Source organism: Equus przewalskii, chromosome 21, assembly GCF_037783145.1.
Source record: "Equus przewalskii isolate Varuska chromosome 21, EquPr2, whole genome shotgun sequence".
Classification (NCBI taxonomy): domain Eukaryota; kingdom Metazoa; phylum Chordata; class Mammalia; order Perissodactyla; family Equidae; genus Equus; species Equus przewalskii.
Genome location: NC_091851.1, coordinates 35842186 through 35858746, shown reverse-complemented (window position 1 = coordinate 35858746; position 16561 = coordinate 35842186). Strand labels below are relative to the sequence as shown.

Genomic DNA, 16561 nt, shown 5'->3' with positions numbered 1-16561 from the left:
TCAGGCCTGCCGTGGCCCGGCGTGGGGGCATACCCTCCAGAAGGAGCGTGTGAAGGATTCGAAGGGTGTCCTGTCCATTGACAGAGCAGCCAGCACATTTTTCACTTGGTTTGGCAAGTGGGTGTGAGGGGATTCCAACAGGCCCCAGAAAGATAATGAAGAATTAATTGAGGGCCCTGGAGAAACATTGCCGAAGGACAAATTAGAGGTTGTAGCCGGAAAACTTCCTGTACTTTGTGAGTCACTTAAGGGATGGCCAGGTTCAGTTTTTGACTCTGCCTGACTTCGGTGCTGACTTCTCAGCCAAGCCCTTGAGTAAGATTTGATTCTGTGTCCCTGTGGATCTTAGTCTGGCTGCTTGAAGCAAGTTGGGGATGAGCCCTGAGAATCTTTCTTTTGTGGTTGGGTCAACCCGGGCTGCCTTGGAACCTTGCTTATTAGGGAGATGCATCCAAAGAGGATGCAATGCCCCTGAATGGTGCGATGGAGGGAGAGAGAGAAGCAGTTGAGTGTGACAGGAAGGAGACCATCACACCATCCCTGAGTCATCTCTTAGATTTGTGGATGGCCTTGGAAAAACTCCGTTATCCTGTGGCTCGGGGTTTGAGGGACCGCCTCTGATGTTGCAGGGAACAGAGGGGCAGCATTTATTCCCTGAGGTTGTGAGAATATCTGGGCACAGTGTTCCTATGAATGATGTATTTACACTGTTCCTTTCTTTCTGGAACAGACCTTTTCATTGATTGGTTTTATTCCTCTTCTGGAAAGGATTTGTGACAGATTGACAAGGATACATAACCGTGAAACAAGATGAATATAAAGAAATCAGTGTAAAAGGTGAAGGGAGAATAGTGAGAGGTCTGGGGAGAGATTGTGTAGAGAAATATGTACTGTTCCAGCATCAGAGTTAAACAAAGTTGCGCTTCCATTTTGACTCTGAGCTTCCTAGCAGTCAAAGCAAGAAGAGAAACTGTCCCTTAAAAGATCTCTTATTTTCCAAAGAATAGAAAAACGTTCCAGTTGATTAAATGAAGCAGAGCTCTTCCTCTCACTGATGTCTGAAGGAAATTGCTCCAGGAGCCCCTAAGTGTGTGGTGGATGATTAAGCTAAAGATGATTTGAAAACGTAATTCAGTTAGAGCAGCTTCTCAGGGGTGGGGCAAGTGCACCTTAAATCCAGGGCCCCCTGATGGCAGTTTGGGTCTGGAGGATCGGCTTTGTGTCAGGCTCCACGTAGAGCATCTTTTCAACGATGGCCTTTAACTTAGGAGTTTATCAAAGTGAAGGACATTTCAGAGTGTGCCGTGGTGACCTCCAGCTTACCTCCCGCTAGGAGTGCAGTGTATGCGTAGAATATGAATCCTCAGATAGCACGACACTTTCACAGCTGGTGCTCTCAGAGCAGAGGCAAAGGAGGTTCCATGGAGACCTTTGCTATGCTTCCCTGTGCCATCAGTACTTTCCACCCTTCTCTTAAAAAGGCCCCTCTGTGGGTTCAGGACCGTGACCAGACTCTGGAATAAGGAGGTTAGTTTGACGGGGCACCTTCTACGGTGCTGGCCTTTGACATGCACCCTTTTTAGGCTATAGGTGATGGATTACATACTTCGAATTTCTAGGACAAGTGGAATTTCCCATTTTGCCTCTTTTTTCCCTCTATAAACCATCAGAATCCCCTAGAAATTAAACTGTTTTCATGTCTGAAGGATAACCCCCAGAGGGCCTCGAACCCGTCCTCTTTCTGGATTGCACTCTCCAGGTGTTTATTTGGAAAAGACGGCCGCCATGACCCCTCCAGAGGGGTACCCCTTCTGCACAGCTGGCTGGTGGCCTTTGCAAACCAGGAGAGAGAAAGGACGTTTTTGTGGTCGCTGTTTTCCTGAGGAGGGGCTGGCTAAGCTAATCCACAATAACCATATATTTTCGATCACGTGGCAGAGAAGGGAGGCATCGAGGGTGCCTCTGCAGACTGGAAACCTGTGCAGGGCCCTTAAAGGGCCCAGATCAAAGCCTGCTCCGCTCCTTGAGGAGGCGGGGGCCATATCCAATATCTGGCAGGTCGTCCTGAGGATGGCGGGGCCTCCTCCGTGTGAGAAGAGCTCCCCTTCCAGCCCCGCCTCATGTTCTTGCCCACTCTTTTGGCTGAACTCTCTTCTCCAGAGGAGCAGGAGGGCCAGCCACCCCTGATGACCGCCGAGAAAGCCCCCGAGTCAGAAAGGTCAGCTTGTCCTTTCCCTTCTCTCTCCTCGGCTTCCCCAGACCCACAGCCTACTGAAAATCCTCCAGAGAATAATCAAGCTCCCATCTTTTCCGGGTGATATGAATCTAAACAGACAGGTGTGATCCTTATTGAAAGGAGTTTGATGTCAAGGCACATTGTCTGAGATTGGGGTGCTGACATGCACCTGTGCTTTGTGTGTGATCCCTGGGCATCCTCTCTGGGGGGCAGGTTCAAGGTTCACCTCACCAGTGGCTGGGACCCCTGCAGAGGCAACAGACCCCCACTTACAAACCAGCACTCCCATGGTCGCCCCCTGCCACGCTGCTCGGCGCTTCTGGCTCTAACCTGCCTTCCGGCCACGCCTTACTGCCTGCCCTCACTTACCAAGTGCTGCCTATTCCTAAACGCGGCTGGCTGTTCCCCTCCAGAGTCTCACTTCCACCTGTTGAAATCCCGCCCCCACCCCCATGGCCCAGATCCTCCCAGAAGACAGTCTCCTTATGGCAGCTTTTTCGAACTTGAGTCATTCACATGCGCTATTTTTTGCCATTCCTGTCTTGCTTGTATAATTATTGACTTCACATTTTTATTTGAAGCAACTCGCTCTTTAAAAAAAAATTAAACTCATTTTAGACTTAAAGTTGATCAGCACACGTTAGGCAAGCCAGTATCTGATGCTGTACCGAAAAGATGGTGGCAGGAATAAGTATGGCCAAAATGAGAGCAAGGTTCCCGAATCCTACATAAATACCATTGTGTTGGGGAAGGGTCTGGCCTTGGGGGGGAGCGCCCTTTAGTGTTAGGTCTCAAGGCTGTCAGCACCACATGGAGACTTTGTCCTGGATGGAATCAGAAAAGCTTAAAGGGATGCTTTTCTTTCCGGATGACAATGCTGTTCAGGACTTTGGCCCTTGGGAAGCCATCTGGTTCTCTGGGTTCCATGTTCCAGAGGTTCCCCAGCCAAAAGGTTTCTCTTAGTTTCTGGATGGGCCTTGGCTGGGTCTTTCTCAAAGGTGCTTACCCATTCTAGCTTTGGAAAGTAAGATGCTTGCAGTGGCTCTGGTCGTCCACTGCCTCGTCCACTAGTTGGGGGGCAGCTTGAGGGCAGGAGCTGGGTTTCACTTGCCCCATTTCCCCCAGAGGCCTTGACACGTGTCTCAGATGGGAGCAGTGCTCACGGAAGGAAGCGGATGCTGTCTGAGATAGAAGATGCTGCAGAAGCAGTCTAAATGTCTAAGATGAGAACGTGCTCCTCGGTTGGGGCATCCTTGAGGTGCTGAATTAGTTGGGTGTTCCTGGCCTTGGGTTGTTCCCCCCAGAACTTGCTGGTGTAAAGACCCTGCAGGCGACCCTGAATCAAATCTACCTTTTTTTTTTTTTTTTTTACGCATTGGCTTTAGTTGTAGGTAAAGCTCCACCATCCACTACGGCAGGCAGCCAGTCTCCCCCTGAAACGCCGGTCCTCACCCGCTCTTCCTCCCAAACTCCCACGGCTGGTGTCACGGCCACCACCAGCACCACGTCCACGGTCACGGCCCCGGCCGCCACCGCCACGGGAAGCCCGGTGAAAAAGCAGAGGCCGCTTTTACCGAAGGAGACTGCCCCGGCCGTGCAGCGGGTCGTGTGGAACTCATCAAGTAAGTTTCAAACGTCCTCCCAAAAGTGGCACATGCAGAAGATGCAGCGCCAGCAGCAGCAGCAGCAGCAGCAAAACCAGCAGCAGCAGCCTCAGTCTTCCCAGGGGACGAGATATCAGACCAGACAGGCTGTGAAAGGTACCAAGCCTCCCCTCTGCTCTCCGTGGCGCCCGCTCCCTTTTTGCCACACCGACAGGAGAAACACCATTGTTGTTTTGTTTTTTTCAGTTCTCCTTTGTTTCCTGGCCATTGTATCCTGCAGGCCTTACACATTCTACTTGGCATTATTTTTAAAACTTGTTTTGCGACTTGATTTTTTACTTTTATTTTTTTATTACTTTTTTTATTTTATAAACAATACATGCACAGATTCTCCTTCGAAAGGGGTAAAATATTTACACAAAACTATTGTCTTGATTGACCGTCCATTTCATTTTCCACCCTTTCTTAGTGGCCACTGTTAAGTGTAAAACTCTTTTTTATGCATGTATGCATATATATTTATATATATGTGACTCTTCATAAAAATAGTACTTTTTTTTTTTCCTTTTTCCTTTTTTTAAAACATAAAAATGGTACCATTCTTGCTTTTTTCACCCATCAGCATGTTTTGGAGGTCTGTCTATGTCAGTACATGGAGCTCTGCCTTATTTTGGACTGCTGCATAGTATTCCATAGTTTATTGAAAGTATTCCCCTACTGATGGGCATTTAGGTTGCTTCCAGTTTTTTCCTTTTGCAAGCGGTGCTGCAGTGAACATCTTTGTATAAGTTTCCTTGTGCATATGCATGAGCCCCTTGGCATTATTTGGGAAAGAGTCCAGTGTGAGAAGCTGGTAGCAAAGGCTACCTTAGTGGCTAAGGACTAGCCACACACAAAAGGAGAGCCAGCATCAGGAGCCAGTTGCTGAAGTTGCAGAATCAAAACTCCCACCAGCCTTGCGGGAGGCTCCATCTGGAGCTGATGCAAAGCCAAAGAAAGTGCTGATCTGAAGGGTACCAGTGTGCCCAGCTTTTGTGAGCAGTTACGGAGATCTTGTTCCACGGGGAAGCCTGTATCTAGATCCTTCAAGGTCAGGCCCCTTGGTTGAAGTTCTTGTGTAGTGAGCGCACGCTAGTGAGCAGAACTCTTTAAGAGTGGCAGGATATGAAGTTGAAAAGTAGCCGAATCTTGAATTGGTCCCCAAGGAAACCCCTCAAAGATTGGGGGGAGGGAAGACGGAAAGATCGGACGGGCAAAGGCAGACCAGAGCCAGCTGGATCCTGCTGTTCACAGAGCTGGTGGGCAGGACTGAAGCTGTGGTATGTGAGGTTGCGACGACCAGGTCCGGCCTTCCGTCTTCGTAGCCCGTAAGAGTTATGAGCCTCCCCCAGGGGAGCATAGGTGCCGGCAAGAACAGGCTCCGTGACAGGGTGCTTCTCAATTTGCAGATTGTCTTGGGTCAAAGAAAGCTGGGCGCTAGGTAAAGAAGTGAGGACAGATTTTAATTGGTAATACGCTCTTGCAATAGAGAAAAGAGTCCAGGGTGAACTATGGTCAACTTCGATTTGTACAGAGGTGACTGGGCGTTTTAAAGGGAGAATGGCGGGGAAGGGAGGCGGGCGAGTGCGGACTCAGTAGAATCAGGATGCAAAAACTTAGAAAAAGCGGGAAGGGGGATTGGCCCGCCTGAAACTGGGTTGGCTGCCTCGCGCCTTTTGAAGTTGGGCTTCTCCCCTCCCACAGAGCCTGTCTTCAGATGTTGGCTGGAACGGTCCATCCCGTTGGCAGCCTTGAGTCTTCTCAGGCAGGCCCTTAAGTCACCTAGGGATGGGGTCACCCTAGGCATGCTGCCTTGAGCTGTTCAAAGCTCTGTTTGTATTTGCCCAAGTCTTGCTAGGCCAAAGTTGAGGCCTAGTCAAGAAAGGGCTCAGAGGAGCCTGGCTGGTTTGGTCAGGGGGAGCATTTTTGTCATTTGAAAGCAGAAAAGCTCACAGGGTGTGTGCCAGGGGCTCCGCCCCCCTCACCACAGCTTTGTGCTGGGACGGGCCCTTCCGCAGCAGTGGGTGACCGGGGTCCTTTGTTTTCCTAGCTGTCCAGCAGAAGGAGATCACCCAGAGCCCATCCACCTCCACCATCACCCTGGTGACCAGCACTCAGTCGTCGCCCCTGGTCACCAGCTCAGGGTCCACGAGCACCCTCGCATCTTCAGTCAGTGCAGACCTGCCCATCGCCACCGCCTCTGCCGATGTCGCCGCGGACATCGCCAAGTACACTAGCAAAGTGAGTGCCAGCAGGCCCCTGGCGGGATGTCAGAGGACCAGCTTCCTGATGGGAACCACGGGGTCGTGACCTCGCAGGTTTTGGGGGGAATCTGGGAGGGAAGACCCTGTTGTACTGAGGATCTCCAAGACCAGACTATTCCATTTGGGTCTAAAGTTGGATCTCAGCAGAGGAATATAGAATGGACTGAATCTTGCTCTGAGACGGCTTAGATTCCGAAGTCAGTACATGGCAGGGAAATGGCATAGAATCAGAATTACCCTTCAGATTTTCTTTAAGCACTGGAACAAGTTTCTGTTTCTTCAGTCAACAACAGAGCAAGGGTTGGTTTGCATGGAGAAGCCACGTGGAACCGAAGTGACAGAGGCTTAAACATGAGACTCGTAAGGCACAATGCCCACACCTAGACTTTTCTAGAAACCAAGATGGAGAGGGGAGTAGTGGAGTCCCCCACCGGACTTGCCCATCCTCTGGGGCACACTCTTCGTTGAGTGGCCTAGTGGGCAGGATTCCCCTCTGTGGGGTCACTTGTGGGCACTCTCTCAGCACCAGCCCTTGCTTTTTCTCTTTTAATTTGCCAAGTGCTTTTATGTTCGTTGTTGAATTTGGGTAGATAAAGCCTGCAGCTCTCCTCGCCATCATATGAGTGCCCTGGAGACAGGCGCAGGTGTGTACCAACAGACCACTCGGCAGTCACGACCACCACCAGACTGTCAGCTCCATGAGGGCAGGATTCTGTCTGTTTTCTCACTGCCAGGGCCTAGGACTGTGTCTGCACACAGTAGGTGCTTGATTCATAGTTGTCAAATGAATGCATGTTGTTGCCTAACTTCTCGTCATCAGGCTTATTACTATAGTAACTGTTCATAGTAGCTAATGAGTAATAATCTACTAAGAGTATTTAGTAAATTACTAAATGGGCAGTAATAATAATGAGTAAGCTATTGAAGTTTATAGACAGAATGGATGACAATAGTTGAGAACAGTCGTTTCTAGGATTTTTGAAATCTCATGATAAAGAGTTGCTTTATCATGTCCTGTTAAAGGTAGAATCTTTTAGTTCTGGATGGCGAGAGACAGTCTGTGGAATTTTTTACCAATGAGTTTTTATTGGTCATTTTCTCATTCCTTGTATCTAAGTGTATTAGTTACCTATTGCTGCATAACAGATTGCCACAAAATGTAGCAGTTTAAAACAACACACATTTCTTACTTCACTGTTTCTGTGGGTCGGGAGTCTGGGCACGGCTCAGCTGGGTCCTCTGCATCAGGCCCTTTGGCAGGCTGCAGTCAACGTATCTGCTAGGGTTGAGGTTTCATCTGAAGGCTTGACTGGGGCAGGATTCACTTCCTCCAGGGCTGTTGGGCTGAGGGCCTCCATTCTAACTGGCTGTCAGCTGGAGGCCACCCTCAGTTCCTTGCCAGGTAGGCCTTCCCAACATGGCAGCTCGCTTCCTCAAAGCCTGTTAGAGAAAGCCTGCTAGCAAGAGGGAAGTCATGGTCTTATGTAGCATCATTGCAGAACTGTCCCATCACCTTTGCCATATTCTCCTGGTTAGAAGCAGGTTGCTAGGCCAGCCCACACTCGAGGGGAGGGGATTACACAAGAGTCTGTCTGTCACAATAGGTAAGGTGACACTTGCAGTAGCTCATGTTTGCATGGCATTTACGTGGGGCCAGACACTGCTCCAAGCGCTCTGTGTGTTACTTACTCAGTCTTCGTGACAAATTGATGAGGTCGGTGCCCGTGTTATAGATGTTATATACCCCCATGTTATAGATGAGAAAACTGAGGCCCAGTGAGGTTACGCAGCTTGTCTAGGGATCCGAATGGTAGCAGCCAGGATCTAGCAAGGCCTCTTTACCCGGCTTTGAGCTAGTTTCTGAATTCACCCGAAGCCTACTGACCACAGACATCCACTGTCCACAAACTGATTGTTCTTGCCTGTGGCTCTTTTTAAGCAGCCCCACTTAATGAAGATTCACTGTGGCTAAAGAGATCATCAGAACTAGTCCTGGGGATAAGTTTGTCTCTTTATTTATACGTCTGTCACCTTTTTGAATAAAACGCGTGGATTGTTATCGAGTCCCCCAGTTTCAGAGCAGGAAGCATTCAAGTGTCGGTTACCTGTTGTCGTCCTCAAGCTTTTTGTCTTACCTGTTCAACTACCTCAACTAGTATTGACTTAATATTTTTATTTAAGTTAAATTAAATTTGATTTAAATTGACTTAGTTAAAGAGCTTAAATATAATTAAGCTTAACCTTGCAAGATACTGTTCCTTGTCAAGGCTTGAAGCCTAAGTCCATTTTCCTTTTTTTTAAAAGCAGATGTTGTCGTAACAATAACATAACAATAACAGTGTGCAACTGAAATTTCACAAGATGGTAAACTATCATAAACTCAATAAAAATTAACTTTAAAAAACCCAAAAACCAAAAAACAGATATTGTCATGAAAATGTTAAAGACGTGCTGGCACCCAACTGCGACTTCCTTCCTAAGACGATCTGTAGGATTAGAAGAGAATTGAAAGGGGGGGGGGCACCTTTTCATCACTGATTTAAGAAGATGTCTGGTATTGCCGAAATGGTCTCTTGTTCTGCTTGCAGTTGCGTCTTATATCACCTTGCATCAGTTTGGTCCAAGCTGTCTGTTTGCAGATGGGAAAACTGAGGCACGCCGAGTGGCTATGGCACTGTGGATATGCAGGTGGTTTGCACTGAGCTACTTTTCTCAGCTCCTGAAGCCACTTTTATTCCCCGACCTTCTGCCTTCTCTTTCCTCTTAGCAAAATTGAGGAATGGACTTTCTGATAGACGTTTTCTTTGCAGTTAAGAAAATGAGCACAGTGACATATTTTTGGAGCTGATGAACTTTCCTGTCTCCGAGGTGACCCGGAGTTGAAGACCCAGATTTGTGTGTTTTGGCAGAAGGGCCCTCTTTATTAATGTGGAGTTCTTTGCTATATTTGGAAGTAAGAGGGAAAGTCGGTCTACAAATTCATGATTTCTTAAAAATGGAATGTGACCATTGCATTAGTAATGTATTGAATTTCATCCACTTGCTGAAGTTTTCTTGTAAAGCAATTTTGTTTTAATATTTTAAATTGACGTGGTTGGTACAGTGAGGTAAGGAGGCCCACACAGAGTGGCCGACCCGTCAAGCTGCATAAAGCACATTCTTGCTGGCAGCCTCCCGGCCTGGCCCCCGCAACAAGCTGGGAGTAGAAATCTCAACAGATATTTTATTCATTTTCCTCCCATTTTGGGGTGAATTTGGGATTCCTATTTTGGGAGTTGGCAGGAATTGTGCAATTCCATGCTCATGTGAATTTATTTTTCTGTAAAAAGAAGATGAACAAGTATTTCTTCATGAACACCTACCCTGTGGCAGGTACCCAGCCACAGTCTTCATGTGATCTTCTCATTTAATCCTTGGGCACACCCTACGAGGGGGTGCTGTTATTATCCTTGTTTTCTGCATGGGGAGCTGAGGCTGAGAGAGGGTGTGGATGGTAAGAGGTAATGGTGGGAACAATCTCGAGCTTCACACACGAGGGCTCTTTGTCCTGCCTTCTTACTGAACTGGAGCGGGCTGCAAAGCACGGGGGAGACTGGACAGTGGCCAGGCCGGGCCTGAGACCTAGCTTGGGCTCCTGCCCCATCCTCTTTCTCCTGTGACGCAGGAGGGGTCAGCCGGCAAGTGGGAGCTAGAAGAGGAATCCATCCTACAAACACTTTAGTCGGTCAGCAGATATCTGGGTGCCTGCTGTGTGGACCTGCACGGATGTCACAAACTCGCTGATGCCCTAGGGGATCAGATAATTAAAGAAAAGGAAGATGGGAAACAAACTGGAAAGGCAGTGCCCTGACCAAAGGCATTAAAAGTGACAAACCGGCTCTGTCCACACGGTGGACTCTATTATTATTTGTCCATAAAAAGTAGTGAATTGCTGGTACCCCCAGCAACACAGATGAGTCTTGAGAACTTTGTGCTAAGTTGACAAGGCAGTCACAAAGGGCCACATATTATATGATTCCATGTATAAGAAATATCTAGATTAAGCCAATAGAAAGCAGGTTAGTGGTTGTCAGAGGCTAGGGGTGATGGGGATTTTGGGGGGTTAAGGCTGAGGGGGCACAGAGTTTCTTTTTGGGGTGATGAGAAGGTTCTGAAATTGATTGTGGTGCTGGATATCCAACTCTGGATATACTGAAAGCCATTGAATCGTACACTGTCAATGGGTGGGTTGTATGGTACATGAATGATATTGCAGTTAGATGGTTGTTTTTTTAAGGGGAAAAAATTTAAAAACAGCAGCAACAAAACAATCCATCCCTCAAACGCAGTGTGCTGGCCAGATGAAACACATCTGGGGGCCGCGTTCGGTCTGCCCAGTTGAGTCTGTGGCCATAGAAACCAGCTTCATGGGTGTGAACTATGCCCACACTGCGAGGCAGGGAATTTGTGCGTGAGTCCCTACCCTGATTCGGACCAGGTTTCTCAGCCTTGGTGCTAGTGACATTTTGGGTTGGATAATCCTTTATTGTGGGGGCGGTTCTGGGCACTGTGGGATATTTAGTGTATCTCTGGCTTCCCCCTACTGGATGCCGGTAGCACCCCCCACACCATCACTCAAGACAACCAAAAACGTCAAATGTCCCATGGGGGACAAAATCACCTCCAATTGAGAGCCACTGCTTTATCCACATAGATTCTAGATGTCTGTCATCTCGAAAAGCCTCAGGGAAGTCATCACCTTAATTGTTTCTGTTTTTATCTTTCAGATGATGGATGCAATAAAAGGAACGATGACAGAAATATATAACGATCTTTCTAAAAACACTACTGGAAGCACAATAGCCGAGGTCAGAGGTGACACATAATTCCTTATTTGCTAAGAGTGTTTTATGGGCTGCTATAGGATGGTGCCATCAAGAAGCTTTTCTGGAAATCCGGTTGCTGAGCATGCTCTGCTGGTTGTGGCTGTTGGTGCGGGTATTTCTTCGTTTGGCCAGAAGGCTGGCGCTGTGGAGACACACCCTGCTTTGTGTAATCAGTTACTTCTAGTAAAACAGCCAGAAAATTAGAGCCTGAGTTAACCCATTGGTGAAACCAGAAACCTGTTCTTTTGGCCCCGTGTAAAATTGTCTCCTTGATCTTCTCTGTAAGTTTGGACGTTTTTATACAAGTGATTCTTGCTGTCTGAGAATTTGTGTACTGAGCCTGTGCAATTATGTGATTGCCTAAGCCACTAGAGTGGTTAGAACATTAAAATGTCTGCTTATGAAGCGACCATTTATAAAATGAGACCTTCCTGAGCTTCGCTCGTAGGCGAATTCACTGCAGCCAGACGCAGACGGGTCACCAGGTGGAATGCAGTGGTGGCGTTCCTTGAGGTCACGCAGCTGGTGTTGGACTGTGGGAATTCCGTGCAAAGCCAGACTTTTGAGGCAGGGGTAGACTGGCCCCCAGACGAAAGAGGAACGTGTCCTGATGGCTCCCAGCAGAGACTGGGGTGAGGAGACCGGGCTGAGACAGCCCTGAGAGAAAGGACTCCCTTTGGATATTTTTGCTGCTGTGACCCTCTTCACGATGATGCTGGGGATGTCAAACAAGAATGGAAAATATTTCCTCAGAAAAACCTCCCCACCCCACCCCACCCCGCCCCACCCGCCACCATACTTCATTCTTTTTTGTTCATTTTAAGAACTGGCATGTGGTTGAAAGTACGGATCCATAATGTCTCACTTGAAACCTTGGGTCCGGATGTGTGCCAGAATTTTCCAGATTTTAAAGAGATAATATGCAATTAGATACAACATTTCTGCAGTGAAACAGAATTGTTCACACTATGTGGGATAAATCAGGATTTCTCACCCTCAGCACTGCTGACGCTTGTGCCAGATCGTTCTCTGTTGTTGGGGTTTTCTGTCTGTTGGAGGAGGTTTCGCAGCTTCCCTGGCCTCTACCCAGTGGATGCCAGTAGCACCCCCAGTTGTGAGAACCCCAAATGTCCCCAGACATTGCAGTGACATGGAGGGAGAGGGGAGGGCAAAATCACCCCAGCTGAGAAACGCTGTGATAATTAAACACTGTAATAGCCTCGTATCAGTTCAGATTGAGTTTATTTTTTCCCCTCCAAATTAATTTGGCCCCAGACTCCTCCCCCCATCCCCTTTGGATTTTAGAGACATTAGGCTTTGGAATTTCAGGTAAATGACTATGGAGCTCACCTGAAATATTAGGTAAGAGATGCAATAAAGCTATCTTTGTTTTAGTTTGATTTCTTTAGACCAAAGTCCTAATCAAACCTTTTGTGTATTTATTATGAAAATCTGGTCCCTTTTTTCCCCTTTAAGTGGCTTTTCCTGGAGCCAGTATTTCTCGGGAAAGATGGACTGCTTGTATTTGGTTTTCTGAAACAGACTTTCTCGTGAGTTTGGGTTAAGGCACGGGCACCCACCTCCCTGGACTGTGGCTGTGGAAGGTGAGCACAGGTCCGCGCTGCCTGCCCCTCGACTCGCCGAGTGACGTTCCGCCTCACGGGTCGTGAGGGCTGCAGCTCCTGAGCCCTGTTGGTGACGGCGCCCAGACGCGCTGTTCAAGTCTCACTCTCCCCCTTACAGATCCGCAGGCTGAGGATCGAGATCGAGAAGCTTCAGTGGCTACACCAGCAGGAGCTGTCGGAGATGAAACACAACTTGGGTAAGGGCTGGGGGCCGGGCTGTCCTCGGGGAGCTGTTACATGTGAACTTCTTGGCACCCCTGGAGTCAGGGCCAGATGTGAATTGAGTCCAAAGTAGGCTAGGGGGGTGTACCACTCCTGGGGAGATGTGAGACTCCTGGAGAAACCAGAGAGAAGCAGGTGTCGGTGGGACCCCGCCCTCTTTCTTCATCAGTGTTCCAGCATCGGCAACAAAATAACAGTAACGCCGGAGCAGCTTCTACTTACTGAACTCTTGGCTTGTGCCAGGAACTGTCTTAAGGACTTTTTCACGAAACAACTAATTTAACTCTTACAGAAACCGTTATAAAGGGCTCTGATATTCCAGTTTTCAGGTGAAGAAACTGAGGCACAGATATTTTAAGGAGGTTGTTCAAAGTCACACAGCCGTGATTCAAGGCTGGGCACTCTGGCTCCAGACCGTCCCTGCTTAACCATCGAATGTTAGGGATTTTCACAGATTCCCTGTGCCTTACGCGGTGGCAAAGCTGCTTTGTTGCTCCCTGGATTGGACTGACTGATGTTTCGTCTGCCGTTCTGTGTAGCTGTTACAGGTTTCCCGCCACAGGTAGAGCAGTTTCCTCCAGCCTCTCACCTGGTATCAGCCTCAGAGTCAGCATGCTGGGAACCAGCGGGAGCCCGCCCAGGTGTGCCCACCTGCTCACAGGTGCTAGATGTTTAAATCACGTGCTGCGAACCCCACACCCTTATGAAGCCAGCGGGCAAGGGGCTCCTGGTCCCTCAGCTTATTGCCGTGAAGGAAGCTTGTTTGGTTGCTGTTGCTGCTGGTTTCTCTAGTAGAGGCAAGAGATCTGTTTCTATGCAGAATCTCTCCATGTTTAAATATTGGCTGCACATTTGAAAACCCTCCGCTTGGGCTGGCCAGAGCGTGCCGCGGGCTGCAGCTCCCGGTTCAAGGCAGCTGTGGCTCATGGAAAGCTGGTTTCTGGCCACAAGTGTTTCTTGTCTTCTTCACAAGGGGTTAGTTTTCTTTATTGGTGTATTTTTTTGTTTGTTTGTTTATTGGTGTATTTTGGAGGGTTTTTTTTCTTTTAATTTCAAGAAAAGGATTTTAAGGAATTGAGGAACCATTTATTTTTCTTTTATTTCGATGTGCGGGTCGCTCCCAGGTGAATTGCAAATGCACTTACTGTCTGAAGTGAGATTAGAGAAATGTCAGCAGGCTGAGCCGTGCGATAGCTGTCCTGTGAGCATCACGATCAGCCGCAGCGCCCTGTCTGTGGATTGGATCCACTGCCACTGAACACACTGGAAAGAGAGCACGTCCAAGTTCTAGTCCCAGCTCTGGCCTCTGTAGCTGTGTGCCTCAGTTTCCTCATCTGTGAAAGGGGTTTACAGTAGTGTTTACCTCATGGGAGTGGTGTAAGGGTTAAATGAGGTAGAAGGTACTTAGAACAGCGCCTGTATACAGTAGGTGCTGCGTAAGTATGTGATTGATTAAACAAAAGGCTTATACATAAAACCCAAAGTGAGTTTAGTGGAAGTTGTTTCGGGGTTTACCTGAGGGCTTCCCACAGAATCGCCGTGGGGCTCCTGTACCTCGGTTCGAGGCGCCCCACCTTCATTATGACGAGCAGCTTGTTTTATGGACGAGACGAGACGCTGGGGCTTGGGGGGCGAGGTTCCTCTCCCGGGGCCTCACAGCTGGGCGGCTCCGGCCAGGCTTCCCACCTGCCTGTCGGAATCCATGGCCTCCCTCTCTGTCTGGTGTGAGTAACCCCATGGCCACGGCCGGGGCGGGGGCTGAAGCCAGGTCCTGTCCCCCTCCTCAGAGCTGACCATGGCCGAGATGCGGCAGAGCCTGGAGCAGGAGCGGGACCGCCTCATTGCCGAGGTGAAGAAGCAGCTGGAGCTGGAGAAGCAGCAGGCGGTGGACGAGACCAAGAAGAAGCAGTGGTGCGCCAACTGCAAGAAGGAGGCCATTTTCTACTGCTGCTGGAACACCAGCTACTGTGACTACCCCTGTCAGCAGGCCCACTGGCCCGAGCACATGAAGTCCTGTACCCAGTCAGGTACGCGCGGGGCGCCCCGGGGCCACGGAGGGGGCTGCCGCGGCAGGGGTGGCTTGGCAAGGCCCTGGCCACTGTCATTCGCAAACAGCTGTGTCTCTTACACACAAGAGGGCAGCATGCAGGCACAGGGCTGAGACGCGAGGCACAGGCGTCTTGAACCTCTGGCCTTTGCCAACGTCTCGGGCTTGTAATGACAACCCAGATGGCTCTGGTTTCATGGGAGTTCCAGTGGTTGTCCACCTTTTCCCCCTCCAAAAGTCAGTGGCAATGACCACAGACATTTGTGGCTGTTAGAACTATGAGGGTGCTACTGGCATCTAGAGGGTCAAGGCCAGGGATGATGCTGAACACCCTACAAGGCACAGGGTAGCTCCCCCCAACAGAGAATGATCCGGCCCAAGCTGTCAATAGTACTGAAGTGGAGAAACCCTGCTTTTTAGGTAATCCTGGACTCCCGGCTTTGAAGAATGAGGATTCCCCCTTCTTATGTGAAGGAAAAGTGTCGGTTCTAGAACTAATCAGTCTTCGTAACACTTTCCAGCACAGAGTGAGCAGATCTCAGGCCAGGGGACTCCAGTAGGAAACACTTGTCTAGTTAGAATTTATTAATAATATGTTAATGGGGCTGGCCCGGTGGCACACCAGTTAAGTTCGCACATTCAGCTTCAGTGGCCTGTGGTTCTCTGGTTCGGATCCCGGGTGCAGACATACGTACCGCTTGGCACACCATGCTGTGGTTGGTGTCCCACGTATAACGTAGAGGATGTTGGGCATGGATGTTAGATCAGGGCCAGTCTTCCTCAGCAAAAACAGGAGGATTGGCAGCAGATGTTAGCTCAGGGCTGAACTTCCTCAAAAAAAAAAAAAAATATATATATATATAAAATAATATTTTAAAAGTAATTTTTACAGTTAGATTTTATTTATGGCAAATGTTAGCTTTATATGGTTAGAATTAAAAGTCTCCATTTTAAAGAATTTATTTAAGTAAAAATAACATAATATGACAAAGCTAAGTCTGTCTTTGAATTGGCAGAATTTTCAAAGGTGACGTATGAATGAGCAAGTGTGAGAAGTTCTCTCTAGACCAGGGGTTGGCAAACATTTTTTGTGAAGGTCCAGGGAGTAAATATCTGAGGATTTGTGGGCTGTATAATCTGTCGAAACTGCTCAGCTTGTAGGGCAGAAGCAGCCACGGACAATGTGTCGTGGCAGGCGGGGGCTGCGTCCCGATAAGACTTTATTTACAAAAGCGGGTGGCACCAGTTTGCCGACCCCTGCTCTCAACAGCTCTCTAGTTTGTCATTTTTAAAACGGCAGCATTGAAGCATCCATTGCCGTGTTGTTAACCTTCTTTGGGGAGACGTCTTCTTCCTAGTGACTTTAACTCTCGTCCCGTGGTGGAGGTATGTTCCCCTGAGGTCTGGAATGTGTCCGATGGCCCCTCCGCTGTTGCTACAGGGTGGCCCAACTGTCCTTCAGCTTTCCTTTCTTTGTGGTGTCATAAGGTCCATCCTCCTGAAATTATTCTCAAACATCCTGGTTTTCACTTTATCCACGTTTTCACGTCTCCAGATGCTCTGTGCCTCTGATGTCATGTTGCTTTTCCCGTGGATTTCCTTGCCCCACCTCAGAAGGAATCAATCCACAGGGCTAAAGTAGGTCCAAAGTTAGAAATG

General features: G+C 48.6%; 1 protein-coding gene across 50 annotated transcripts in view; it reads left to right on the top strand.

Annotated features, from left to right (window-relative positions):
- The window catches only part of ZMYND8 (zinc finger MYND-type containing 8), a 116461-nt gene that overhangs the window by 89770 nt on the left and 10130 nt on the right, over nucleotides 1–16561 (top strand). For 25 of the 50 annotated variants that reach the window (XM_070589399.1, XM_070589406.1, XM_070589408.1 and 22 more), the window contains 5 exons: nucleotides 3622–3858; nucleotides 5930–6120; nucleotides 10910–10990; nucleotides 12752–12830; nucleotides 14643–14882. In XM_070589399.1, coding sequence (XP_070445500.1) covers nucleotides 3622–3858; nucleotides 5930–6120; nucleotides 10910–10990; nucleotides 12752–12830; nucleotides 14643–14882 — 828 coding nt within the window. Of the gene's footprint in view, nucleotides 1–3621; nucleotides 3997–5929; nucleotides 6121–10909; nucleotides 10991–12751; nucleotides 12831–14642; nucleotides 14883–16561 lie in introns of all 50 variants that reach the window. The other 25 variants (XM_070589362.1, XM_070589405.1, XM_070589379.1 and 22 more) reach the window with 1 other exon arrangement.